Below are 27,552 nucleotides of genomic sequence, written 5' to 3'. Positions count from 1 at the left end.
CTTAATGTGGGAGGTCCTCTTCTCTGTGAGGAGTTTAAGAGTATATCTACTTGCAGCCACGATGGTCTTCATTAAGACCTTGTGGTGTTTGTTTGTGAGCGATGAGGAGACTGTTATGGGGATGACCAGGAGTTTGCGAGGAGCTGATGTCACTGCCCACCCACTTAAGGGCCTCTTATCAAGGCCATGCACTGCACTGTTCTCTCTCTCTCCCACATCCCCTCTTCAATTACCCCTTCTCCTCTCAGCTGTTCACCGCTGTGGGAGCTGGCACGAGACTATGTGTCCTGGGGATTTCTTCACATCCCTCCCTTCATGTCTTCTTTCTTTCCTCCTGCTGAGCTTCCTTCTAAGTCCCTTCCTTCCTCTCTGATCCCCCTCTTCATGGTTCATCACCGCAATGCTTCCTCTACACAAACCACAGACATAGAGGCGACCTCGTACTCCAAAGATTGTCCCAGGATCTGCGTATATTTATCACAGGCATGTGGAAAGTTAGTTTTATTAGTATAATTTATCATCATTTACATTCTGTCTGAGTTTGTTTCTCTGAAGGCTGAAAAAAAAAAAACCCAAGTAAAGGGTGCAGATACAAATGTTTTGCAAACTGACACACTTGTGTGTGTCCCTGAAGATAACATCATGTAGTGTGGGACTTTGACCTCAACCTTTTACAATAGTCTAAACTAATGTAATTTAAACCTGCGCTGACATTTAAAATAATGCTGTGCCTGTGTCTTGTTAGCCTGATAATACAAGCGAATTGCAGATAAAAAGATCATGGTAGCATTTGTGGCAGTGAAACCTATTGATTTCACTCCTATAAACATGCTTCTGTGTTTCTCCATCTCATTCCCTTGCTTCTCCTCTCTTTGTGTGTCTTAATATTACTTGCCAAATCAGTTCCTCGTGCTTGTCTTATCGTCTGATGCTGACAATGTAGACACTCAGAGTTGCATCCTGCAGGCATTTTCATTAAAGCACTAATACACATTGGTAATTAGGTGACAAAGAGGCCTCTCTTATTGTACTGATCAGCTGCTGAGACGTAGTCCTCGGAGGCCGGCACAGAAGTAGGTTGCCTGTGTATGTGCGTGTTTCAGTGTGTATCCAGTCTGTGCCATTGTTACTAAGGAATTCGGATGTTGTGTGGTGGCACTGTCCCTCTTTAGCTCTTATTGGATCTTGACATTATAAACTAAAGAGAATTGATACGATGACCCAGCAGTCCATTGAATATTATTTTCCTATTTATAATCTACATTATCTTTTATGAGTGGAAACATATTCATGCAGTGAAACTCTTGCATTTCCCCGCACACACATTTTTTCTCCTTTCCCTATTCCCCATCACTCTCTCTTCTTATTTTATATCAGATGTTTCTTGAGCCACCTGAGGCACAGAACAAATAACATGCTGCAAATGAAATTTCCTGTGAAGCTTATTGATGTCATTAAACACTAGCATACTGAGGCCCAGAATCATTTTAGTCTTCATCAGACCAGCTGACATTTTAGTGAATTAGCTGTGAGGTTCTGTGTGGGTGATGTGGGCTTGTTTTAGCTCCTCTACCACCACCCTCCCATAGGGTCAAATGGTAGAATCAATGATTTCATTTGGTCTGTCTGCTGGCCTTTGATTGGCTGGCATAAGGCCAATATGTGTCTGATTCATAATGTAATTCTTGTGTTTTGCTCTTTAAGGAGTATCCTACGTTAGCACTGAGTTTATTTTGGGTATAACGTTACAGTTTTGTGATTATCATTAAATTCATGTTTGACGCGAAAGCTGCTCTTTGTATTATTTATTTATTTGTGAGTTCGTAATTTGCATTTGACCTTGCTGTTCCAAAGATCTATTAAGTAAGTTTGGTACATGCAATTTTAGAGATCTGCATAATTTCATTGTTCCATGGTTGACATAAAACAATGAAATGTGGTCTAAAGAATTAAAGAATATTTATTTATTTGTTTATTTTTGTGCCAAAAGTTGCAAAAGCTGAACACCTCATGTCCCTTAAATGTTGCGTTACTGTTGTTTGTTTGTTTGTTTGCTTTTCTTCTAATTTCTCTGTACTGATTCAGAACATTTTTGCACTTGGCATTGTAGCACTGAGCAGCGATCCTTTCCCTTCTCTAAATAAGTAATTTCATTAGTACACACAGGAAGTTTGCTGGGTTCTGCAAAACACTGGCAGCTTGTGAAGGTCAATTTGTATGATTTGACATTGTTTGGATTTATAAATGGATTTTTTTTTTTAACTTGTTAACCAAACATTTCATTTAGTAAAAGATGCAATGACCAATCCCTGTTCCGCTTGTTGTGTGCATGTCTGCTTTCTGGTGTTTTTTTAAGTCTCATCGCAGGTTTTCTCCTTTCCACACATTAATGTCATTTGGGCATCATCCCGCTCCGTGCGGCGAGACATAACAGTGTCTGGTTGTTGCTTGTTTGTGTTTGGGGGTCGATGGGTTCAGCATGACTCAAGCTCGGGCGCGCTGCGTAGCTGTGGCACCACGGCTGGCCTTTGGTTTCCTGATTTAGTAAGACTAACACTTCTAAAACAAACCAATGTGAGCCTCCATAGCAGCAGCAGCTCCCTCTGTGGTCCATCAACCAAACACAATTGTTGTGACATGTACAGGACAGAGAGTTTGTCATAGCATGCGTTGAGACATCATAACAGCGTCAATAGCTCTACTACATCTTACTGCTAGCGGTGGCGTGCCTTGCCATCTATTATCACTGTTAACTCCTCTGTCTCTCTCTCACACCTGATCAAAAATTGAAATCTGTTCCGAGTGCTTCTCTGTGTTCTCAGCTGAGCAGGACAGGGGGAGAAGAAGAAAAAAAAATAAGGAAAATGGAAAAGAACGTTGTTAATGTCACTGAACCATGAAAGGCTTGGCCCGGGGTTGGAATGACTCGGTATATAAGGTTCTTTAGTGCTGTGGCTGCGGGGATAAACATAACTTACATCAGCCCTTCGCTTGTACAGGAGATTTCCTCTCCTGGCACTTACAACCTCAACACTCTCACTACACTGTGATTCGCACACACGTACACACACTACACATAGTACAATCCAGACCCTTTCAAGTTGCTCGTGCTCACACACACACACACACACACACAGACCAGAGGGCAAACGAGGGCTGTGAATAGTATTTTTTATTCTGTTTGTAAGCTTGACAGTGGGTGCTATTACTTGCTCACACATGCACACAGTTTAGTTGACTTTTGTGGGATGGATTTGTATCAACAGCAATATAAAATTATTAATTGCTTTAAGACTGTATTATCAGTGTAATGTCTCACTGTGTGTTTTTTTCCTCTGCAGATCATCACTCAGTATGTTTATGAGCTGTTGGAGAAAAAGTGCAACATGACTAAAGAAATCCTGCCAGTAAGTACCCATACTGAAAGGAGGCATTTTCTTCTTTGATTTATGCCATTGAAGATTAAAGGGAGTATTAAATATTAAAATGGACGTAAATGCTTAGGCTTCAGAGTGTGATTATGATATTGAGTGTTCTGTTTAAAAAACTAAAGAAAAGGGGATTGTGAGGAGTCAGCTCTCCCAATTCATTCTTTGTCTTTCTTTTTCTATCTCACTCAGTTTCTCTCTTACTCCCTGTCTTTCTTACCCTCCTCCTCTGCCCACATCCTTTGTGCAAAAGTGTCTCCTCAACAAATTAACTGTATTGTGACGTTTCATTTCAAAGGCACAGAGGCGCAGCATGCTGATGCTTAATCTGTTTTGCATTCAATTGCGCTGAAGGGGACTTTCTCTTCTGCCATCGTGGAGTTATTCTTTGCCCAGCTCATCCAGGCTCAGAGCGCACACTTAATTCCTTTTATTTGTTGTTGGAAGCATGTTTGTCTCTTTTTTCCCCCCCTTTACCTCGCCATTCCTGCTCTTTTTTTCTGTATATAAAAGTAGTGATCATTTTTCAGTGCGCGTTTATGGGGATGTTAGGCAGCGCCAGTGTTTAGAAACATGCCAAAGTTAGCTCCAGCACTAACAGTGTCCATAAATCACCTAGCCAGAGTCAGCGCCTTTCATTAGCCCCCATACACTTTTACTGGTTTATCTGCCTGGCCTATTTATCTCATTATTCCCCTGGAAAATTGCTCTGTTATGCTTTTCTGCTGCCCACCCGCCCACACGTATACGGCGTGTGTGTGTGTTGGTGGTGGGTCCGTCCACCTGCATGGCATTGAACTTGTGACCGCAGATTTTAAGAAGATTAACCGAAGCCAAGTATAGGGAGAAGGAATGAGGGCGCACAAGAGAATAAAGGGTAAGATTTTCTCCCCCACTTGGCTCCCTTTGTCTGTTTGGATTAAGTTCTTGCAGCTGCCACCCATGGCTTTTATGGACAGTGTTTGTCTCCTTAGCGGTTATTCTAGGCATACTTGGGAAGGATGCAAAGAAGCACTGGATGTGGAGCACAACGGCACACACTTTCTCTCTCTCTCTGTTTTACTCTCTGTTATAAGGACTGTTATCTGAGTGGTTAATGTATCGATGCATGTGAGCTTTTTTAGAGTACACACAAGAGAACTCATGCACTTTACATATGGAAAATATCATTTTTTTTCAGGTGTTTTTTTCCTCTAAAGCAATAGAATTCAGAGATGTACATATAAAATCACAACAAGACTGTTTTAAAGCATTGTATTTGAAATGAATTACATTTCGCTGACACGTGGTAACCCGTATTTTTCTGGACGTTCAGGTGGATGCCACAGAAGATGAACCCACCGGTTTTATCTACCTCAGCCCAGATGCCTTATCCAACCCATCTAAGCTGCTGGTGCTGATCCAGGGCAGTGGTGTGGTGCGGGCTGGTCAGTGGGCCCGTAGGCTAATCATCAACCAGGACTTGAACTCAGGGACACAGATCCCCTTCATTGAAAGAGCCATGCAGGTAGAGGTCACAACAAAGAATTTCAAGCTATTTTATTACCTGTTGAACGAATGTCCTGGTCTGTGACCTGTTTCTTTTTTCTTTTTTCCCCCTTATTTTGCAAAACTGGGAGTCAGCTTTGGTTTGGTGGTTTTTGTAGGACTTGTACGATTTTGGTGTGATGGGTGCAGCACACAGTTTATTTGAAACGCAGGCCTGAATGTTTGGGGCTGTTGAGCAGTTGTGGCAAAGTTAGACTCAGTGTGGAATCATGTTTTATATGTTATGTACTTCACTCGGTGTTCGAATGGGATTGCAGGCATGCTTTTTGGTTTATTAGTTTAGACTCTTGATTTACTGTATCGACTCACTTCAGTTTAACTTCATTGTACAGCTTACGCAAGCGTAGGAAAAGAAAACAAAACTTCGCCCTGGGGTCATAAGAGAAATTATGATGCTGAACACTTTGAACATTTCATATGATCACAGATGCAAATAATGAGCAGGCATACAGTCACAGGTGCAAACTCCTACCATCAAATGATATCACGCACTGAATTTTGGCTTCATTTGTATTGTTAATAAACCGAAAGACTTTCTTCACTTTTCCTTTTCACAGAATTCTCGTGTAGCGTTCATGTGTTCATGGATGACTGAGATGCGAGAGGGAACAATGTAGAGTTTCTAGCCTTTTAGTTTTACAGGTGCACATAAAAACTGGAGGTTACGCCAAGTGCTTGCTTGTAGGGGGTCATCTGATTGTTGGGGTTTTCGCCTTACAATTTAAAGTGCCTGAGGTGACTGTTGTGATTTAGTGCTATACAAATAAAATGGAATTAAATAGAATTTCTAGAAACCTAATGGTGGATGCTGGGGGGACTGGTTGAAACAGCAGACAGCGATGCAAGGGAACAGCAGCACTTATTCGAGAGGGAGAGATGGTAAAAATCAGCAGCTTAAACAGACTGCCAAATTGGGAATGCGTGTTTGATATATAATGTGAAAAGAGTGAGGCATGTTATTGTGTGCATGCCTAAACCAGCTCACAGGCTGCTTCACAAATGTATGTGTCAGCAACCAAAAGGTACCTCTTTCTGTCTAATTATTTTCACCCGCTTCTCTATCCTCACTACCACTTCATGTATAATGACCTACTCTTCCAGATGACACAGACTAGATTCTTTCTCCCGCCTTCCTTCGTTTTGCCCATCTGATTAACATAAAAACGCTGCTGTGTAAATCCCTCTCCTATTGTGTACAACAACTGGAGAAGTTAGAGTAGCGCATGTGTGTCCATGTGCGCTAACGGATGAATCGGGTACCCCTAGACTGTCTAATACAGTTACCCTGGCTGGTGTTACAGTTGGAGAAGGCAGGGTTGTGCTGTGGAGAGCCAAAGTGACAGCTTCAATATAGAGAACATGGTGTGTGTGTGGTGCGAGTGTTGCCCATTCATCATAGTAAACAAGAAATCGTGTTCTTGCACCCTGACAAATCATCATCCAGACATTTACTGCACAAGGGCCTTGTACTGTGAGCGCACTGGAGAAAAAGCCACACACATTTACAGTCAATTCATGCTGCTGGCATCCATTATGGACATGTTTGTACTATATTATGTTATACCACACAGTGTCTCTCGATGTCTTATGTACCGGAGTTACAGCTACTGTACCATCTTCAAAAAAGACTCACTTTATCGCGATTTTGGTGTCAACTTTACAAATTTGATAAGATTTGTCTTTTCCCTTTTTTGGTCTTACAGTATGTACTGTATGATTTTATTTTAGATTTTACTTTATATTTATTGTAAGAGTTTTGCATGAAAGCACCTACTGAGGTGAGAGGAAAAATTAAAAAGGGATATGAATTGAAATGTTTTTTTTTTCTGCCTCCAGCACAGAAGGAGAAACTCCGTAGCTACCCTACACTACCAGCCAACGTTATAAAAAGGCACCCACGTTTATTTAATAATACGTAGTGGTATCAATATTTCTTCGAGCATACACAGGCCATATTATATCAGGTATTTGACATGTAATTGTATGATGTTATTACTCCCCTTTTATGCGCTTCCCCTTAAACATTTTATCTGGCTAGCTCACATACCTGTGCAAACTACTAATTCATCATAATGACAGATGAATCCCATCTTACTCTTTAAAGATACAGCCTTTCCCCAGTAAACCAGCACAAAGACAAACACTCACAGCGGCATGACATGAGTAATACGTTATTTTAAATTTATCTTCTGTGTCAGTATTTATAATGAATGCCTAATTGGTCGGCCAAGGGGACTTCTTAATCCAAACATGTGGGAAGAGAGGTACAGCAAAAATTGTGATGACTAGGTGAGATCTGAAACCTGACAAGTAGCCCCTATCCCTCCCTGGGCAAAAGAGATGACTGTTTGTGAAGTTGTTGCTACATGTGTTTATGTTGGGTTGCAGTCCAAATCTTTCCTTACTACATCTGCTTCTATGTTATTTGTCAGCAGTTCAATCTGTGGCTATCGAATGTTGCTCTCTCTACCTACCGGATATGTTCTGCTGCTAAACACAATGCTCCTGACTTGTCAGAAGTCATTTTGGAAAATTAAGGAATCGTGTTGATTGACTGATTGATTTTGACAAAACAATCAAAGAAAATAGTTTATATATCCACTTAATTAAAGTCATTTAATTGAAAATGAGCTGTGTGAAAGTAACCAACCCATCATCAGGAGTGCAGACCTAAAAAAAATAGGTGTCTGGACTTAAACTGTTCATTAGAACAGGCTTATTCTGTGTGACTGTGTGAAAGCAACACACATGCCATTATTTTATTTATAACTTTGTTAAGTGTGGTTTTGGGTCAGAATGTCACATTTTCTCAGTATAATTTTTAATTATGTTTAGATTAGGGTCCGTTTTGTGGGAACAATCTGTTGTCTCGAGTGTAGCTCATGTGATGTTACTCATGGGAAACTGATTGGAAATTCAAAGCCTGCAGCAAAGGGTCAACTAGAGTGCATTCAAGGAAATCTGGGGGAGCTTGTGGCTTGGCAAAACACAGAATCACTACTCACACGCACATACGGATAAAACTGTTAATTCACAGCGCTGTTGTAATGTGTGTGGATGTAGTGCGAGCACACTCTGGAATTCTTCGCCATGTTCCTCAGAAGCTCGAGTCAGCTTTTCCTCTCTTCCGATGGGATCACCTCTGCCAATCAGGCGATTGTAGGAAAAATTGCTGATTGGGCTAGTTAATCAGCCCCTTCACGCAACACACACGCATACACACATGCACACACAATCACATTGTTGGGTGAATCTCAGGGCAGTCTGTCTCTTACGCCGCAATTTACTTCCCATCACCTGTCTCTTTCTCCCATATTCATCCCATGTCTTGTTCACGCTGCTGTATGATGGTGACACATTAATAACCTGGCAAAAACATATACATTAAATACAAGTCACATAGACACGTGCACACAGAGAAAACACACATACATAGACGCAAACACATCACACTTGGATGCAGGGTATACTCGGGACTATTTGGCACAGTGCACATTAATGCTGGGTTGAGGGAAAATTTTTGTGCCATCTGTGTAGGCCTCATGCATGTTGTCTTTATGTGCATGTGTGCACATCTAAGTGATGCTATTCCCAAAGTGTAGAAGTAAAATGACAGGTGAGAGGAGAAGGAGAAAAGGTTGCTCCAGTAACAAACACAAAGTGGTGGAAGAGGTGGAAAAGAGGAATCTGAGAAAAAGCCGAGTTGATGGGGTGTGGGGTGCAGAAAGGGAAACAGGTTATGATTGGTTGGAAGAGGGCAGAAGTGGAAAGAAGGAGAGGAGTGTGGAAAGGATTGATGCAGAAAGAGAGAAATAAGAGGAGGACGAGGGAGTGACTGCAAATGGGTTGGGACTGGCAGAGGAGAGACGGGAGTATAGAGAGAGAGTAGGCAGAAGGCAGGCATCTGACAGCTCCACTACGGGGAGAGGGCCTCTTAATGACAGCTTATTCCTTCATGATTTCAATTCCTGACAGTCGACAGGTCTGCTTGTTGCATCATGGCAGCTGTATCATTACCTTCTGGCCCTGTCAATGCTCTGCATCCTGAGACTGAGATGGTGGAGGTGTAGGGTGCGTGCCATGGGGTTTGGAGGGGATGAGGAGGTGGGAAAGAGAGTTTAGACTGTGAGGTTACAGTCGGAATATTTGAGGGAGGAGGGATATTGAATATTGAAAGGTGGGATCATAAGTTATATGGTAGGTGTTGGAGTTAGGAGTAGGACTTTCAACTAGTTTGCATCCATATAAAAACAATGTACATGAATGCTGTTTTGAGGTTGTAGCTCGTTGGTATTGTACGATCAAGATGCAGCAAAGTTGATCCTTTTATTTTACATCGCTTCCTAACTTTTTTCTCCCTCATCCTTTTTATTCCGCTGCCTTTTTTTGCATTTTGCATTTTGCCGGTGATACTAGTTGCTACCAGTAGAGAAATTTTCTTCTAAAATTTTCTGTATTCTGCTGCGGTCCTGTAAAACCTAATTTCCTTTTTAGTATTTCTGAATGCTTGTAACTTTTGTCAGCCACCGAGTTTCAATTTACGTTTTTGTCAGATTGTCAGAAGTCTTCAGCATGAGAAAATAGTTTATGAATTTAAACTCCTTCTCATTGCTTTTTAGATCATTTACATATGAATTAATACATTTACAATACCAAGTCTCTCAACCCTCCAGTTTGTTAGCATGTGCGCACACAGCTCCACACGAACCACGAGCGTTATGCAAGGTCTTCACGAACGACTCAATTTAATTTGAAAGTTGCTCATACAAAACGGATCTATAGCCGCTGTCGCCCCCCTTCCTTGTCTCCATCTCACTCTTGCTCGCTCACTAACTCTCTTGATAGTGAGTCAGGCTCGACACTGGAGATTCTCTGGAAAGAAAGAGGGGGTGTGGTGTTTTCGAAAGTGTGTCAAAAGCCTAGGGGTTTGTATCTGCCCAGAATTTCAATGGGAGGCTGAAAGGGGGCAGCGAGGCAGACACACTCAAACACAGGAATCCTCTTCTAATTTCTGTCATGACCCCCCCCTTTTTTTTTTTTTTTTTTTTTTTTTTTTTTTTTCTGGATGATGTCTTCTTCAGAATTGGCTGCGCACTCTCACACTCTATCATCTGTCTGGCTTGTGTCATGGCCTCATGTGTTAAGAGGATATCTCTCTGTCTCTTGTCTCTGCAGTCACCATTCTTCTTCCTCCTCTCTCATTAGTTCTTCTAATTCCCCTTAAGCTGTGAGTTAACTTGTTTGTGTGTGTGTAGCTCAGTGATAACATTGTATGTATAGTGTGTGCACAGTCTATCTTGGGGCATCAAGTGGTTACAGAGGCCAGACAGGTATCTATCCAGCTAGCCAGCCTTAGCCAGAGGACAGTTTGTGTGTGTGTGAGGTCAAAAGATGCTCCGCCTTGCTGTGGCCTTGTAATAGTTGCCCTGCAAGCAACACACACACACACACACACACACACACACACAAACAACACACACCTCCAGGTGGGAAGGTCCCAGCGCATCCCGCAGCTCAGATCAATGCACTTGACACCTTCAAAGGCGGGTGTGGGGCCTGGACTTGCTCTGGGGTTAAACCTCTTTTAAATAGCCTCCCGCGGGAAGGCAGCTGTCAATAACCCACCATAATTACCGGGGCCTGGCCCGCCAAGGGCTCGGCTGCACGGGCCAAATTAAAAATTGATCAGAGGGAGAGAAAACATTATTTTGTGGTGGTATTCCCTGTCCTAACAGCACTGCTGCTGCCGTATGAGAAATTTCATCAATTGACGTCCAAGCTAGATATCTAGAGACCTATTTATCTATCTATCTGCTCCCCCTTTCGTCCAGATGAACAATGGAGCGGTGTCCCTGTTGTAAAAAAAAAAAAAATTATTTGCATATTAAGTGCCTTGTAGTGTGCATGTATGTGTGTGTGAATTGCATGCGAGTGTGTGTTTGTGTACGGTGGATGAGCACGCAGCTGATTGTTATGTGCTCCAGGTAATCGTACATCATCCTGTATCTGTGTAGTGTGTGCACACCTTGTAGCAGTATATTGATTGTGGTCTCATTGAGTTTCTCTTGGCGGGGAGCCTATATTTGTTAGTCAGAGAATGATACAAAGAAGATATGTTCATCCTCGGGCTTCCTCTAGGAAAACACACCCACCGTTGTTTCACAAGACATTGATGAATGAGAATGACAGTTTACAGTGGGTTTAAGGTCATTTATAAACATGCACCACAGGTAAAAGATCATATCAATGTTTTGTTTGAATCATTAGCGTAGGACATGCTCTTTGGGTTGTATTAAGATGTGCGAAACCCTTCTTAAAATACATTTTCATGTGGGAGTTACTATTTTCTAGAACTGGCATTGGTAATTTGCACCCAAAGTAAATCTGCTAAATAGCTCATTCACACACGTGTGTGACGTTATGACATTTAACTTTTGGGCTAAGAGCAAGAATTCAAGGAACAACTGTAAATGTTTTGGACTTAATAAGTGTTGATTGGCCTCTCTAAACACAGGAAGTGTTAATTTAAACACTTTCAGCGTTAAAGTAAATTAACTGTGGTAATTTTACTGTGCAGAGATCACTTATTTTGTATTTAGTACCTCAGGATTTGCACACATAGCACATGCAAATTGTATTAGAGGATTTCTCGTCTAAGCATAATCCAATTTGAATAGTGTGACTTTAAACCTAGCACTTTAGATCAGTCATTGTGAGAGCTGCAAAAAAACCCCGTGCCATAAAAGCCGGGGCAGGGATCTGTCAGGATTGTGTCCACTTTCTGTTGCTTCCCTTTAAATTAAAAGAAATGTAATTATTCCACAATAAGTTGAACTCAAAGAAATGCTGCTAATAGATATGATGAAATTCTTAGCTTTAAGGCATGTGTTGTGCTGCAATGTTGTCTTTTGCAAACAGAGCAATTTCAGCAGAAACTGAATATGTACAGATGTTAGATATAAACCGAAGAAATCCCTAACTTGGATGAGAGCGTTATTCATAAAGGCACTCTCATGTTGCCGAGGTTCTCTTATGGTATGAGCTTAGAAAGAAAAAGAAAGAAATGCGAAAGAAATTGTTATCAAATTGTAAACATTATTTGTAGGTATTCATTAAGCTATGTTTGATAGTTGACAATTTTTTTTCTCTTGAAATTAAATTATATTATCAAAAAGGCTTTGTCTCAGTGTGTACGTGCATGATTGAGTGTGTTTATGTCTGTGTGCGCGTGAGGTGGGTAGTAGGTCATTTGCAGCTTCAGGCTGTGTATGTGTGTCCCAGTGGGAAGGTCTTGTTTAGTCTCTCTTCCAGAGGCCCCCAGGCAGTGTGTGGTGGATACCTCTTCACTCTCTCACAGGGAACACTCTTCTACTGCCAGTGCAAACATATTCCCGTACTCTGGAAGTCACAAACGCACCGAAAAACTCTCCACATTCACAGCTGGAGCGTAGCACCTTTTTAAAATCCATATGCGGTTGTATCAATTTATATTGCATGTACTCATCCATGTACACATACATACATTTAAAGGCTGTTTCACCCTCTTGTTTATTTTACCTTAGGTTTGCAGAGGTTAAACGTGCTCAGCGGTGTACTTTAAAGGCAGAAATCGAGCTTTGAGAGGAGCCAGTGTTGTGCTCGTAGCTCTCACTACGCCGCACACACCTACAGAACACTCAAACAATCATAAAAACACATATTCAGACTGAGATTCAGGCTCACTGAGAATCTCTCGGAATCAAAGCTGAAACTTGCTCTAAGCTCACAAGTGCCTGTGTCATACTCCTCGACAGTCGGCACCATATTTTGATCAATGAAGGCAAACTTAGTGTTTAAGTAGGGGTTTCCAGGGTCCGGTGGGGTACTTGAGGGCTAGAGGCAAAGTCTTTTTGTTTCTAGTTATTGCTGACTCTGTGGTTAGAAATAAAGTAGATACTGCAGGAGGGCTTTTGTAGATTGTTGCGAGTGGTGAGAAATATCTTTTGTTGAGTTGCTTTTTTAAAATGTATTTTTCTACGTTTACATTTTTATCACATTTTGTCTTTTGATAATCGTAGACTAGAGAGACAGAAAAAAGAGCATGCAGAAAATGGTTCAGCTAGTTGCGAACTGGTACATGCGCCATTTAATTATCTGCTGTCCCTTTAGTTGAACGTTACAATAAACACAGAGTGTTGTGCATTATATCTACCAGTTTTCCCCCCAATATTTATGTAAGAGTGCGGTTTTATCTTTGCTTAGCTGTGTGTGTTAATGTCGTGCAGCTGCCTGCGTTTGCCTGATGCTGGACTGAGACTGATATATTCCTACATGTGAAATGTGCATTTCAGTACATCAGATCATGGCAGTAATGGTGTCTGAGTGTTTCAAGAGATATGTGCTAAAGAAGAAAGACAGGCAATGACGAGATACGGCAACAGCGATCAGATTTGTCTGCAGCTCTTTTGCCTTCTGCAGCTCAGTGGGTTAGTGGAGGACAGCTGTTTTTGCCACGTCTCTGGTCCTCATACTTAGTGAATCAACATGTATCATGGCATTAAAATGTACAAAATACATGCATAAGGAATCACGTGTTTGTAGTTATCCATATCACTTTTGGAATTAGTCAGAGACACATTTGATCTGGTTTGAAAATGCAGTGCATTTTCATTCATAAAAGCGCTACAGACCGAGAGCAATACAGACACGCGAGCATCACCAGCAGACTGCTCACATTTTAGCTTACTTTTCAAAATGCGTTGTCAGCTTGCTCAAGGATAAGAAACGAGCTAGATGGGATATTTACTGTCACTTTCTATATAACCATTATGCAAGAAACTGACATGTGTGGCAGTCTGTTTTTTGAAAAGCAAAGATAAGTCAAATTTCACTATAAATACTGAAGTGGCGTGTCAAAGTCAGGTGAGATGATCTAGGTACTTCAGATTTAATCGGGTTTTCAATGTGGGAGTCTTGTTAATGTCAGGTGTGAGGCACTCATCTCTGTATGAAAGTTCCTCTTTGGCTTTCTGTTATGTGTAATGCTACAAAATGGTGAGATCATGATCTGAATTTGAGCGCACAACAACACGCAACACATGTTTCAGTTTGTTAGAATTTGTTCCTTGCTTTACGGTGGAACTTGTCAACATTTTCATCTGAATTGGCACCAACTTGTGTGTTTGGTCTGGCCCCCTCCCCTTTATCTAGTATTATGGTCCTCGTAGTAGGTGTTATTATCCCACCGTATGTTGACAGCCTATCTCTTAACCCTCTTAGGAGCACACTATGGTACGCTTGGCTGACTTGTTTGCACTAATGTCAAGTTTTAGCGGTTAGCAGGCGGTTACCATATGCTACTGTGCTGCTGTCGCCCCCGATGTCAGTCAAACGAATGTCAACCTAAGCTCACAACACAGTACACAACAGCATGCACTCAGAAACACAGTGACAGAGTACACACGCACACACACACACACAGACACACACACACACACACACACACACACACACACACACACACACACACACACACACATACTGTAGGCAAGTCAAATGCAGACATTGAAAAAGGAATAAAAGACCACATCCTATTGGGATGCTATGAGAGGACAGTGTAGCTTGTTTCCAGGAAAACCCTGGTGTCTTGCTCTTTATCAGCTGACTGAAGGAAACAAAAGCATCTGCAGTGATCCTTACTTGTAAACACAGATCCATATTACACATAAGTAAGCATTAGATACACTCTTGGTTTAAAGTCTAAAAATGTATCATTTTGTTAGAGAGAGTTGTTTGGACTAATCTGAAATCCTCTAATGTGTGCACTAGGTGATATGTAGTGCCAACTCTGTTTTTAGCAGCACAAGTCTGCATCTTTTAGGCACAGTTTTTGTAGCCAGTGATTGATATACAGGATTGTGCAAAAGTCTTGAGCCATCCCTCATTTTTTTCAAAATCTGCTTTATATGCTTTCAAGCAGCCAGACTTTCTTATTTTTTTAAAGAGGCTTGAGCAATAGTTCTCCAGCTTTTGGTCTGTCAGAGTTTTTCTATGGACATTTTGGAATTCTAGGATTTTTTTTGTGTGTTTGTGTATGTATTTTACCAGTTAGCACTGAGCTATGACTCCAGAGATGAACCAGTGTTGCATCTACAGAAAAACACTTTATTGCTGGCAGTCTGTTGCAAAAATGAATTTTTCCCGGATTTCTTTAGTTGAATCTAAAAAATGCTGCCAAAAATAACACAGCTTGACTTTTACACCAACAAGATGATTCCAGATACCTATTAGGTGAAAGCTTGGCTTATCATGGCATGGTGTGCAGTGTGTCCATAAAACAATTGAGGAAAATTGACAAGTGGATTAAAGAAGAAGTGACAAGCATCCAAAAATCCAAATTGTTTATGGTATATAGTATATGTGGAGAGGAGGGAAGTCCAACAGTGAGTGTCTATAATCATCTTTAAAGAACTATTCCAGAAGACTACTTAAATAAATTACAAGGAAGCTTGTCTAAGAGAGTTTAGGCTTTGTTGAAGAATAGAGGTTGTTATGCTAAAATCTTTTCCTTATGCACTTTCTATTTGTTTGCACCTTTCACTAAACCACTGCATCTATTTCTGCATCTATCCACTGTGTGTTAAGTGCCACTGATGTCTCCACCTAAACTAAGATCTGCTGTAAGGGACCAGACTATGAAACAGAAATATTTAGTCTCGAGGACAGCTGCCTCCTGCTCGCAACTTGAACTTAAGGCATTATTGAAAGTGTACCTTCCCCGGTTTTTCCGCAATCCCTTCTTGCTTCCTCTCCCATCTGTCCAAGTTAGATGTTGGTGGCAGTTTTCTAATGTTAACAGAGTTGTGTTTTGCTCAGTGTTCAGAGTAGCAACAGCCCTGCAGCTCTCTGTTCATATTGACCTTCTTCACACTCGCCCTTTCTCTCTCCCTCATGAGTTTTCCTCCCTCTTTCATTTCTTTCTTTGCTTTCTAAGGTTCTTATTTCCTGGTCACCTCTCGGGCTGCCTATGTGGCTGTTTAATCCAAACTGCAAAAAGTAGCCTTTGGAGTCAGTCTCTTTGGCCTTTGACAGATCAGGATGGCAGTGTGTGACCATGGAGGATTGGGCTGTTTCTGCATTCAGCTTGGTGTTCCACTCTCGTTTCCTGCATCTGCCTTCTCTCGCCGTCTCCCTGCTCCTCCATTTTTCTTGCTTGCTGTCTAACTTAAAACATTCGTTAAACTGCTGAGCACCAGCAACGATGGACAGTGATAAAGAAATAACATTATAGTAACAGTAACATGACATGGTGCTGTACAACCCCAGGGAATGACAAGAGAAAAAGGCGCCATAATCCATTTTAATTTGACTGATATCATTGTACTGGGGGAGAGAAAGAGCAAGAGAGTGAGAAGCAGTTATTAACAGAGCGGAGAGCGAGAGAGTGATTAGCAGAGTGAGGGAGACAGGGATGGAGCAAAGGGGGGAGATGGAGAGAAGTGAGATGTCTCAGGCCAGAGACTGCACTCTAGCTGACTGCAGTGTCTTGTGGTGACCTAGTTGCAACCTCTTTGAAGTCCACAGGCTGATCACGCTCTATAGGCTGCAGAGGAGATCTCCTGCACACGGCTTTATTAGACCGGGATAGAAAAAAAGAGCAAGAGGTGATTTAAATTCCCGGGATCCTGAGGTTGCTCTAAACCTCTTTAACCCCAGATATATATACACATGTCTTGGTTATGCATGCTCTATTGTACTTGTGTTATCTGTCATTTCATGTTTTAGAATATGCCTTTGGCTCTGACTGTTAAGTAGAGCCTGACCAATGCTGTTCAAGCCTTTACCTATTTTTAGGGTGTGGAAAAAATGATGTTGCCAATTGTTTCTATTCATATACAGTAAATACCTACAGTGTGTTCATTATAGTGAAAAGGGTCAAATTAAGGGGTCATTGTTTTTAACTTTCCAGCAATATTGTCCTGCTACGTGTTGCAGAAAGAGATGATCATTTTGCTACAGTGGAGTCGGAGCTTCTCTGGTGGACAAACTAGCCAATAATCTCTATATGTGATGACCTATTTTATGAAGAAATACCGTCTCATATTGGATTACATGTGTCAGTGATAGGTCAGTATAAACAGATGTGTGCTTCTGGACAGTCTGAAGTTCTGTGCTGTGTGTCTCCGTGTGCGTGTGTCTATGTGCATGCATAGAGGATACTCCTGCTCTCTGGAAAGTGTAGCTGTAATTTCAGGCCAAATGCAGCCGTTATCCTTTAGCCCACCACATTAGGAGACAGTGGTGCATTGTCAGGAGAGCTGACCTAGAATAGTCCAATCACTCTACATTCAGCCCCCTGCTTGCCCTCTCCTGTGATCACCACGCTGCCAGTGCTGCAGTCTATACTATGTGTGTATGTACTGTATGTGTGTGAGTGTGTGTGACCCAATTCAGTCACTGGTGTTGCCAGGCTTGCCCCCGGTGAGGGCATGGATGTTAGGGCACAAAACCTTCAGATGTGTGTTCTGTTCAGTCAGAGCTGTGGATTTCTTATGTTGTCATCTGTGGTTGTAGAAATGAGGCAAAACTAATGCTCGACTCCCACTGCTGCCCGTAAGTTTCCATTAACTGTGTGTATGCCTGTGATTGTATCCATTCACTACAGTATGTGTCTAGCAAGAGACAGAGCATGTACACACAGGTGTGTATGTGTGTCTTTGAATATGCCAGTGAGGGATAGGGAGTTCATGGACACATGCTCGCTCACACTCTATGACTTGGCCGCTCAGTGAACTCTCTCAATTATCTTGAGCCTTTCTCTTGCACCCCTCCATCTCTCCATCCCTGTATCTTCCCACCTGCTCCCCATTGGGAGTCTGTATGTGCAGACACACTCTGCTGGGGGCATGCTTAACCTTTTTTCCTGCTGCAAAACATAAGGAGACAGAGACACACGTGCTCTTCTTCAAGTTGGGCTTCAATTAAAAAATCCACTTCACTTTTTTCCCCCCTTCCTTTCTCCTTTCCTTTTTTTCTTTCATTCCCTTCCTCTGCCTTCTTTTTGAAGTTAGCCTGGGGCCTCACAGAGCCTCATCAACCCTTTGCCTTGGCTAGATTGCATACAGGTACCCTCTGTGGCTATTTCAAATGACTTAATTAGCTTCTGAGTGCAGCGGGCTGGTAGAAGACCTCTCTCTCCCTGTTCCTCCGTCTCTCTATCTCTGTCTCTGTCTCTCTCTTTCTCTGAAGACAGAGAGAGAGAAAATGATTGAGCCCATATGACACATTTAGTGCCTTGCCGTGTGGTTTCACTTTCTAGGTCATGCTCTGTAAAGCTGGCTGCCTGTTACCTTTTAGAATAAGACAACACACACTGGTGCATGCATTTAGGCACACACACTCAGACATGTCTCATTCTAGATTAGCTTTGATTGAGTTTTTCTTTAGGCTCCATCCAAACACTATCCTTTGTAATTGATCTCTGTTGCAGTTATGCAATATTTATGAATCCCGTAGCCAAACGGCATGTGAGCCAGATGAGTAGAAATTTGGTGGCTTTTTGCTTAGCTCATTTGGCATATGTTTGTTTGTTTTGGTGGCTCAGACATAATCCAACACTGTTTTGTTGTGTTGAGTCCCTAGGCGTGAATTCCCATACACCTCAGTGATCAAGGTGTGTGTTTCGTCCTCAGTTTTTGCTGTGCCTGTGTGTTTTTTAAAATCAGTGACAGCAGCGTCGAGGGCATGCCCCACTGCATAAAAAAAAAAGAAAGAAAATCCACATCCATCTCAGTCCCGATGTACCGACACACACATAAACAAAGTGGCATATCTTATCAGCTTTTTCCTTGGGACACGTAGGAAACAGAAGCCTGTTGGATCTTGCCGTCTGCTTCTGCTACATGGCTTTAAATCTGAGTCCCTCAGACTGTATGTAGGTAAAAGTCTCGTGGAATGTCATTTTCATGAAGAATCACAAACAGTATCAGAAGTTTGACAATGCTTCTTTTTGCATTGTCAAGGTCTTCTTGTGGGGTTGTATCTCCATAATACTTTATTTAATGAACTGCCTGATGAAAAAATATGACCACAAGGATGTGAACAGTGATGGTCATCAATGACTAAATGAGTTCTCTCACCCCTTAGGGTGGGAACAAGATCTCAAGGGCTTAAGAGAGCAATGTGCCTGTTAACTTCTGGCCTTCTGGTCTAGCAATAGTTTGCTGGCTAGCTTCAGGCATGTGCTAAAAACCTGGGCCTGCTAAATTAAGTTTGGCTGTGTGCACAGCCTGTGGCATCGCACACATGCACACATAAGAGCAAGCCGCTTGAAGTCAGGCATTCACCCATACTAGACACACACACACATGCACACACACACACAGACACACACATTCATCCTCCCATTACCCAGTCTTAATTGGCTACCTTCCGTCTTTCTCTCTTCCTCTCTTTCTCTCTCTTGGATAGGCCTACAGGCCTGTTGGTACGCTGGCACACAGCAGCACAGTTTGGGCATACCAGCAGGTCTGGGGGCAAGGAAGAAATTGGAAAGAGAGAAGCAATACAGATGGGTGTTAGGATGAGGTTCAGAGCACAACCAGTAGATGAGAGACAGTAAATTGTAGCTGTTCCTCAACACAGAGTTGTATTTCACATGAAATATATTCATTGTATTAGAAAATACTACATTATTTTCACCAGCGTATATTGACGGTACTTGAAGCTGCTCAGAAAGTAGAGTAGGAGATGCCTCGTTCCTTTCCACTAGTTGAAGAGTTGTCATGTGCTGTCAGCCAGCTTGTTCTCCATGTGCCTGTCACTGCTCTGGATAGGAGCTCTGGGTCCCAGCATCCTGCCAATTGGTGAACTGTGTGTGATTGTGTGGGAGGCTGTGTGTGTGTATGCGTGCGCGTTGCCCTCAGAGCACTTTGTTGATTCTACTCTGCAGTGTCAGTGACACATTGAGCGGGTTCGGTGGGAGTCCCCTGGTTTCCCTCGTGCTGTGTTTACTCCATCTGTTTACTCCCCCAAAACACTCTCAAATCTATTATCCGCCTCTCTCTCTTTTTCTCTATTTTTCACTCTCTGTCGATCTCTCTTATTTACTCCTGACTTCTCTTGACTTGTCGTTTCAAATCAGTAGCTGTGTGGTAGTCAGGTGGTGTGCCTGTCGACAGCCAGCACCCGTCTCTTCCTCAGCAGGAGACAGGATTGAGTTTCTCTCTCAGCCATCCAGCCAGCCATCTTTTTTTTCTTCCTGAAAATCCAGAGCACATTCCTTTCTTGGTTGGATATTCCATCATTTCAGTGTTCTTGATTAAGAGAATAGTTGAATAAAAAACCTAGGATTACACACACATAGCTTTCAGCTATTACTTGTAATCAGTTTCTGTGCTATACTCTGTATCATTAATATGCGATGGGTGTAGTCTTCGATAACGTATAAAACCCCCCCAAAACGAAAAGCGTTTGAATCTGATCGTATTATTGCTGAGGTATTGATTGACAAAATGATTTTAAAGAGTACAGTATAGTATATTTTTAAAGATTCATCATCGTCGTCGTCGTCAAAGTCTCGCTTGGACGACTGACGACTCGCTTGGAATTCAGGTTAAATAAAATGCGTCTTAAAATTATGAAGCAATATTTTGCTCGTCTTTTTCGTACCGCATTGCCTCTGATACAACTTTAGTATACTAATGTGGTCATTATGCAATCGGTAGCATGGATTTATAATGCCAGTCCAGACTCTGCTTATGATGTGTAAAATAATAGTTTACATACTCAATTCCAAGGGCAGCACCAAGGGCTCATGAATGAGAGATAAAAAGAAGTGAAAGCAGAACGCGGGAAGAAGAGAGAGGTGTCTCTCTTTTTTTTTCTCATCCCGGTGACCAGCTAATTAGCTACACTGCTGATCTTCAGCTGCAGGGACAGAGTTCAATAGTTCATCTAACTACCACTGAGCTACAATGGTTGTAAACCTGGATTACCTGCTTTACCAGCTACCAACCTCAGTATTACAAGTAGATGTCTTGTTCAGCAACCTGGACATGAAATGAGTCCAAACAGCTGGCCAGGTGGATTTACTTGAAAGCTGAAAAGAGGCACGCTTACTCCATAATCTCTGCAATCACAAGTTTGAATGGCCTGGACTCTGAGAAGCTAGTATTCACAGGAATACAACCAAGGATTTATTAATGGAGTCAGATATAAGATTACTGTCATTTCAAATGAGGTATTTTAAAGCTTTGTCCTAGATGTGTCAATATGCCTGTAAAAGATGAAAAGCTATTGATGATATGGACCATCAGCGACCGTCAATCAGTTTTCCTGGTTAGAAACTCAAGCATAGGTAAGAGGCTCTTGCTTTGATATTGATATTTCAAGCATAGCCATCGAATTGAACATCTATCGATTTCTTATTTATACATTTACTTTATTTTAAAAGATGGAGCATGCTCCAAAAAGAGAAAGTTGAGAAATAAAATAAGTGGCATATCCTCCTGAGAACTGAGGAAAAAAGAACCTTCCTATTGAACTTTTTTTTTATGATTTCCTGCCTCTGTGGAGCTGAAAAAAAAAAGCCACCCAAACACATTAGAACTCGATGGAAAGCCCAGGATGTCGTCTATTTAGTACATCAGGACTTAGCAAAAGATAAAGACCAAAAACAAATGTCCATTACAGAGGACATAAATGAATAGGCAGGTTCTTCATACAGTAGCAGTTGTTAAGCAATGCAGAACCCTAAAAGCAGTGTACTATACACAGAACAAAAACCTGATGTTTTCCTGATCTCACCTGTGAATCACATAGAGGAGTAAGGATTACAGAACAATACTTCTTCTATTTAAGCAAAAGTCTAACAGCAGAAATTGCACATGCACGCATACACACCTACACCCTGTGTTCTCATGCTCTCACATCTTTATCTAAGCTTCAAATAGTGCATATTGTTGACCAATGTGTGAAGAGCAAGCAGTACAGGAAATATTTTCGCAAGCAAAATGCTTGTGAAAGACAGCAAAAGAGAGTACGATGAAGAGACTGACTACATCAGAATAGCATATAATTGGAGACAACATATTAAAATTTTATTCCTCTTTCTTTGCCCATTTTTTCGTCGTCCCATCATCAGATTAAAGAAAAAATCATCCTATTAGTCTGTTAATAAGGGTGTAGTGCCCCTCACTGAATGTAACATTGCAGCACAAAGCACAAGAATACAAAAACTGTGAGCCTTTGTGAATTTTAGATCTGGGGGAAAAATGTCGCTGAAAAATGATCTTCTTATTAACTGCTGCCTTCAATCTAACGTGTGAGTTTATTTGGCTTTTTTCCTCTTGGTGTTACCTTTTTATTGGTGTAAGAGACTTTCCTGGACTAATCTGGTTGTGTGCCAGTTGTACCAGCGCTCGCTTCCTGTCGCTGGCAACGCCGAGTATAGCAAAGGGTCGAATTATGCTAATGAAGTTGTCAGAGGCGTGTAGCATCAAGGCTGATGGGAGGGCCTGCCAAGCAGCCAATAGTGAGGCTGAGACTGTGATCAGCCGAGCATGATGGGAGACCACCCTGCACAGCGAGTACTGAGGCCCGGCACAGCCCCTAGATCAAAGAGCTGTCCCTCTAATACACCAGCAGTTAGGGCGATACTGCCGCTTAACACACAGACACACACACACACACACACATCTCATAGACACACATAAATAACACCTGGGTGCACGCAACATGAACAAATACAGTTGAAGACATTCCTGAGTGAACCAAAGTACACGACCAGAAAAATGTAGGACTACATACATACAAAACAAATCTTAACTCAAAAATAACTCTTGCACAGTAAGAATTCAAATTGAAAATGTAAAAAAAAAAAAGATCCTAATTTTGTGTAGATTTTTGTAGCTTTTTATTAACTTCAGCCGCTCTCTCACTCCCTACGAACAGTTCTGTTTCCCCTTTCGAAGACCATCTCTACTTTTTCTTCATCCATGTCATGTCTTTCTCTTTTGGGCCCTTCTTTAGTTACGATATCTCATTAATAACCACTTCTCTTGCCTGCCTCCTGTTAGCCTCCAGTGTTAGCCTGCTGCTCGTTCTCTCGCCCCGCCGCCTCTCTGTCTTTCCTCCCTTTCCACTCCTCTGCTCTCTCCTCTGCCCAGGGTTCTTGTTTGAAATTCAAGAGTGGTGCAGTGAGACTGCAATAACCTACATACAGATCTTTCTTGCTCATTCTTATTTTCTCTGTCTCCTTTCCTTCTCATTTGCTTACTAATGCCATTCACAGATGCAGTGTTTTTGAAATAAATATGACTGAGGGAATAATCTGTGTGCATATAAGATATTAAATATAATTAATATTTTTTTTGTCCTTCATCCTCATGTACAAACTACTCTGACAGTCTGACAGACTCTTTTATTTTCACTGTTCCGTCCTTTATGTTTGTCACTGCTATGGGAAGACATCGGAAGGATTGTGTGTGTGTGTTTTTGTGTGGGTTGGTGGGTGTCATAATATCATAACAATTCTTTATTTACTGTTGTTTCATTTAAAGTGCTGATGCATCCTACCTCCACCTTACCTTGGGTCTCAGTCCACACCCTCTTCCTGTGCGTCTCTGTAGCTTTGCAAGTGCCTGCACGCATGCACACGTGCAAGTGTGGGATGGTGGAGATGCAACTCCTGTATGTCCTGCTGACTTCTTGGTGAACTTCTCTTATGCAGATTAAAATAAATACTGGAAGAGGAGGAGGCCAGATGAGAAGAACAAAGTGTGTGTGTGTGTGTGTGTGCATGCTTGTGTGTGTGTATGTGAGAATTCAGAAACAGGTGGTGGTGTCTGTGCGTTTGTTAGAGAGATGGGTGTGTACGCAAGTGTATGAATGCGCAGACAGTATGTGCTTGTGTGGTGCGTGCGTGTGTGTAGCTTTTGTGAACTTTCTCATGCTTTCACTTGTGTATGGAAGTGGCATATGCTGGCAGTGGGTGGCAGTGCAGGAAAAGCAAGCTGGCTTGCTGGTGGGGAACCTTAGTCAGAGCATTCAGAAAAAAAACCCTCCTCCTTATGCTGTGCGTGGAAAACAGTTATGCACGTTCCCCCACCACCTCCCAAGAAAAAGGGTGACTTTTTCTTTTTAAAGAACTTCAGTTGCCTTTTATTGCTCGTTTTTTGTTCTGTATTTGTCACCTTTTGCTGGTGATTATTACCTTTCTTACTTTCTTACTCAATGGATTATTTTTTATTAACAATGCTGGTGCTTTTTTGACATATACACATTTTGAATAAGTCAAACGCAGTAGCTTCCTGATTTCTGCTCTAATTTGGTGTGCTGATCCTGCAAAATCCATAGTAAAAGTCCTTTAGCATTACTTTTGGTGTGAAATGCCTATTCCCATGCTCATATTTGTCTGTTTAATGCACACGAATTAATAATACATGTGGTATCCCTGCAGATGTGGTGATTTTAAATATTCCTACTTAATTTTGCAGCTTGATCCTCAAAGTTAGTGAAATGAGATAATTAAAGGTTCAAAGCTTAGGGCAGTGTGCTTTTTTGTAGCCGGGGAGGTGCTGCAAAGTGAGAATGAAAGACAAATTATTACTTGGCATGGATCTACGCATAGGGTCAGAACATGGGTTTAAATGCTGCAGCGCCAACTCTCCAGTTGAGTCTTGTGTTTGTGTTAAAAAGAGAGCGAACGAGTGAGGGAGGGAGAAGGGTTATATTGATGGCACGCCGCACTTCTCTCTCTGTCCTGAATAATCATGATCCTGGGCTGATGGGATGCTTCTTCAAAAAGATGAGACTATGCATGAACTGTGGATGAACTGGAACCTGCATATGAGCCTGGGTGGTAGCCCAACCCACCAGCCATGCCTGTTCCCCAGCCGGGTAATTCCAAACCTAGACTGATGCTTTTATCGACAAGAGGAGGAGCGTGTGTGTGTGTGTATTTGTTCTTAAATGCAAGTGCAGGTATGACTTTGATGATTTGACGTTAATTAAATAAACACTGATCATTTGCTTTTGTGTGCATTTGGCAGTTTGCGTGTTTGATGCAGGCAAAGGCCATAAAGAGAGGGATAAAGAGAGGGAGAGATTTGGTCTGACTGGGCTGGCAGGTGAGCAGACGTTTGCTCCAGGCTGCTATGCTACCTTTTGATACAGCTGGCTTTGTGGAACAGGCATGATTTTTCTCTTTTTTCCTCTCTCCATCTCTCTGTCCTTCCCTCTCTAAAACTGTCACTGTCTGCATGTAATCTCTTTAGGGCTTTTATCATTTCACTGCCTCAGATGTAGCCTTTCTTATGGTTGTGTTATTCTGAATAATTTCAAACTTGAGTGACAGATCCTGGGACAGATATGTGAAGAACAGAGGCTGTTGTACCAGATCAGACACATAGGTGGCAGTATGCTGTCAGGCTAGATCAACACACTCTTCCTCTTTTCCTCTTGGACTGCTCTCTTGATCTATCTACCTACCAACTTACACCTTATTTAGAGAAGCAGGATATTATATGCCCACATATATGATACAATATTTTCAAATTATCATATCAAGTCGTCTATATTTTTACGGTCACTGTTTTCATCTTTCACTGCCTTTCCTCGAGGCTGTCTTTCCATTTCTCCAGACACTTCTCTCCTCTTCCCCCTGCAGATATCTGCCTAAAAGCAAAATGCAGTGATCTTAACTGTATGTTAGCATAAATGTGGCTATTTATTCCTCTGTGTCTGATGTAGGGTCTATAAAAAAAGCAGATGGATAAGAAATTATAGTGCTACACGCTATTGAAGATTGAGTACTATCGATGTAGGAAGAATAGAAGTCCAACACACATACAGACACACAATGTTTCCCCGGATTAATGCTGTGGCTCTGAGGGACTAAAGGGAGATCGGGAGCTGAGGGCCTATGGAAGATGATTTTGTCATCAAAACACCCACCACTCCTCCCTGGAGGTGTCCTCAACTCTCAGATTTACTTGTTATCTTTTTCAGTTCTCGTGTTCTCCGGCCTATATCTGACACACCAAAAGCACGCGTACACCTGGCTGGTCTCCTTGCTTTCCTGTCCTAACTTCAGTATTCAGTACTACAGTATTGCTGTTGATTTTCAGGCTCAGTTAAGCCTGTTTCTGGACTCTTTTTATGAGTTAATCTGTCAAATGCCAGTCTACTACTCATTACTATTGTCACTGTTTAAAAAATTAGTTGACTGTAAATTGGGGGGAAAATTTGCAAGATATGATTCATTAGCCTGATCTATCTACATTTACTGTACTTTATGTGACATGCCATAATGAGAGATGTGAACACTGTGGAACACTGATTCTGCTTAAAAAAGGTTTCCATGGTTAGTTTGACAGCTGACAGTATAGGCAGATACTCGAGGCTGCTGTATCAATATTGGTATCAGACATGAAAAAGTGGTTCTGAGCCATTGCTCAATTCACTGTCAATAAATGACAAGTGGGCAGGAATTTGGCCATATTAACTGTTGTTGCCTGTCTTTCTGTCTGTCTGTCAGTGAAATAATCACCCATCACACAATTCAATGAGCAACAAAACAAAAGTTCATCTTTTTTTATTATTTATTTATTTATTTTTGCTTAGACTTGTTTACACAGTATTTGCTTCAGATCGCTAAAATCTGTGGTTTTGACAGTTATTTTCTTTCCCTAACCACCTTGTCTTTATTTGTTTCTTTATTTTCCTGCAATCCTGGGTGGAAATACGTTGTGTGAAGTGTTTAATTCTCAGTGTGTGGTAATTTAAACCAAGTCACCACTTCTACTTGACACCTGGAGACCGTCCTTTGCGTCTTTAAATCTCTTACTCCGGTATTCCTGTTAACGTTAGTGAAACCCCCGTAGGGCTGCATCATAAGCAGATTGTAAGCGTGTATGTTTTTATTTTTTCCAAGGGTGTGATGTGAGGGCTGGGCAATTAATCAAATTTTATTTTCAATTACAATTTTGGCTTCCAGCAAAAACAAAATAGTCAGGATAAAATTATTACTGTTCTGTGTTCATTTTTGCTGCAAATCTATTGTTTGTTATAAATCAAGCACACCTCTTTCCTTTTCACTGTCCCCCCCCCCCCCCAAAAAAAAAAAAAAAAGCTTAAAGTCACTTACTGTTTAGTGCAGCTTACCTGCCTTAACCTGCCGTAGCTGCCTTACACGTCTCCTGAGGCATGTGCATCTGCTGCTGCTTGTGGGTTTCTCCATCCACGGTGGAGTCACAGGCACGGACTGGTGGATGCCTATTTGAGTCGACCTTTATGGTCAGAAAGCACAGTTCATTCCTCCCTACCGGACACTAGGGACACTATCTGCCACTCCCACCTCTTTTTTTACTGATTTATTTTAGTTTTGAATATTTATATATCTATACATATACATACAAAAAGCACATTTTTAGGTTCAATAACTGGGTGATGTTTGCATTATAGACAATCCTCTTAAATAATCGTGTTTACAATATTGATCAGTAATATATTAATTATCATTTTGAGTATAATCTTGCAGCCTTAAGTGGTGCACGAGTGAAAGGAAAGTGTCCCTTCCCTCATGAAATAGCAGGGT

The 27,552-nt window shown here is 41.6% G+C and overlaps 1 protein-coding gene across 1 annotated transcript in view; it reads left to right on the top strand.

Annotated features, from left to right (window-relative positions):
- The window catches only part of arb2a (ARB2 cotranscriptional regulator A), a 163,546-nt gene that overhangs the window by 16,671 nt on the left and 119,323 nt on the right, over window positions 1-27,552 (top strand). Inside the window, exons 5-6 of the mRNA XM_005722361.1 lie at window positions 3,342-3,407; window positions 4,744-4,935. Coding sequence (XP_005722418.1) covers window positions 3,342-3,407; window positions 4,744-4,935 — 258 coding nt within the window. The remainder of the gene's footprint in view (window positions 1-3,341; window positions 3,408-4,743; window positions 4,936-27,552) is intronic.

This window comes from Pundamilia nyererei, unplaced genomic scaffold, assembly GCF_000239375.1.
Source record: "Pundamilia nyererei isolate P.nyererei 1_Seehausen unplaced genomic scaffold, PunNye1.0 scaffold00006, whole genome shotgun sequence".
NCBI classification, from domain to species: Eukaryota; Metazoa; Chordata; class Actinopteri; order Cichliformes; family Cichlidae; genus Pundamilia; species Pundamilia nyererei.
The sequence above is the reverse complement of the archived record's forward strand: the minus strand, read 5'-3'. Positions and strand labels throughout refer to the sequence as shown.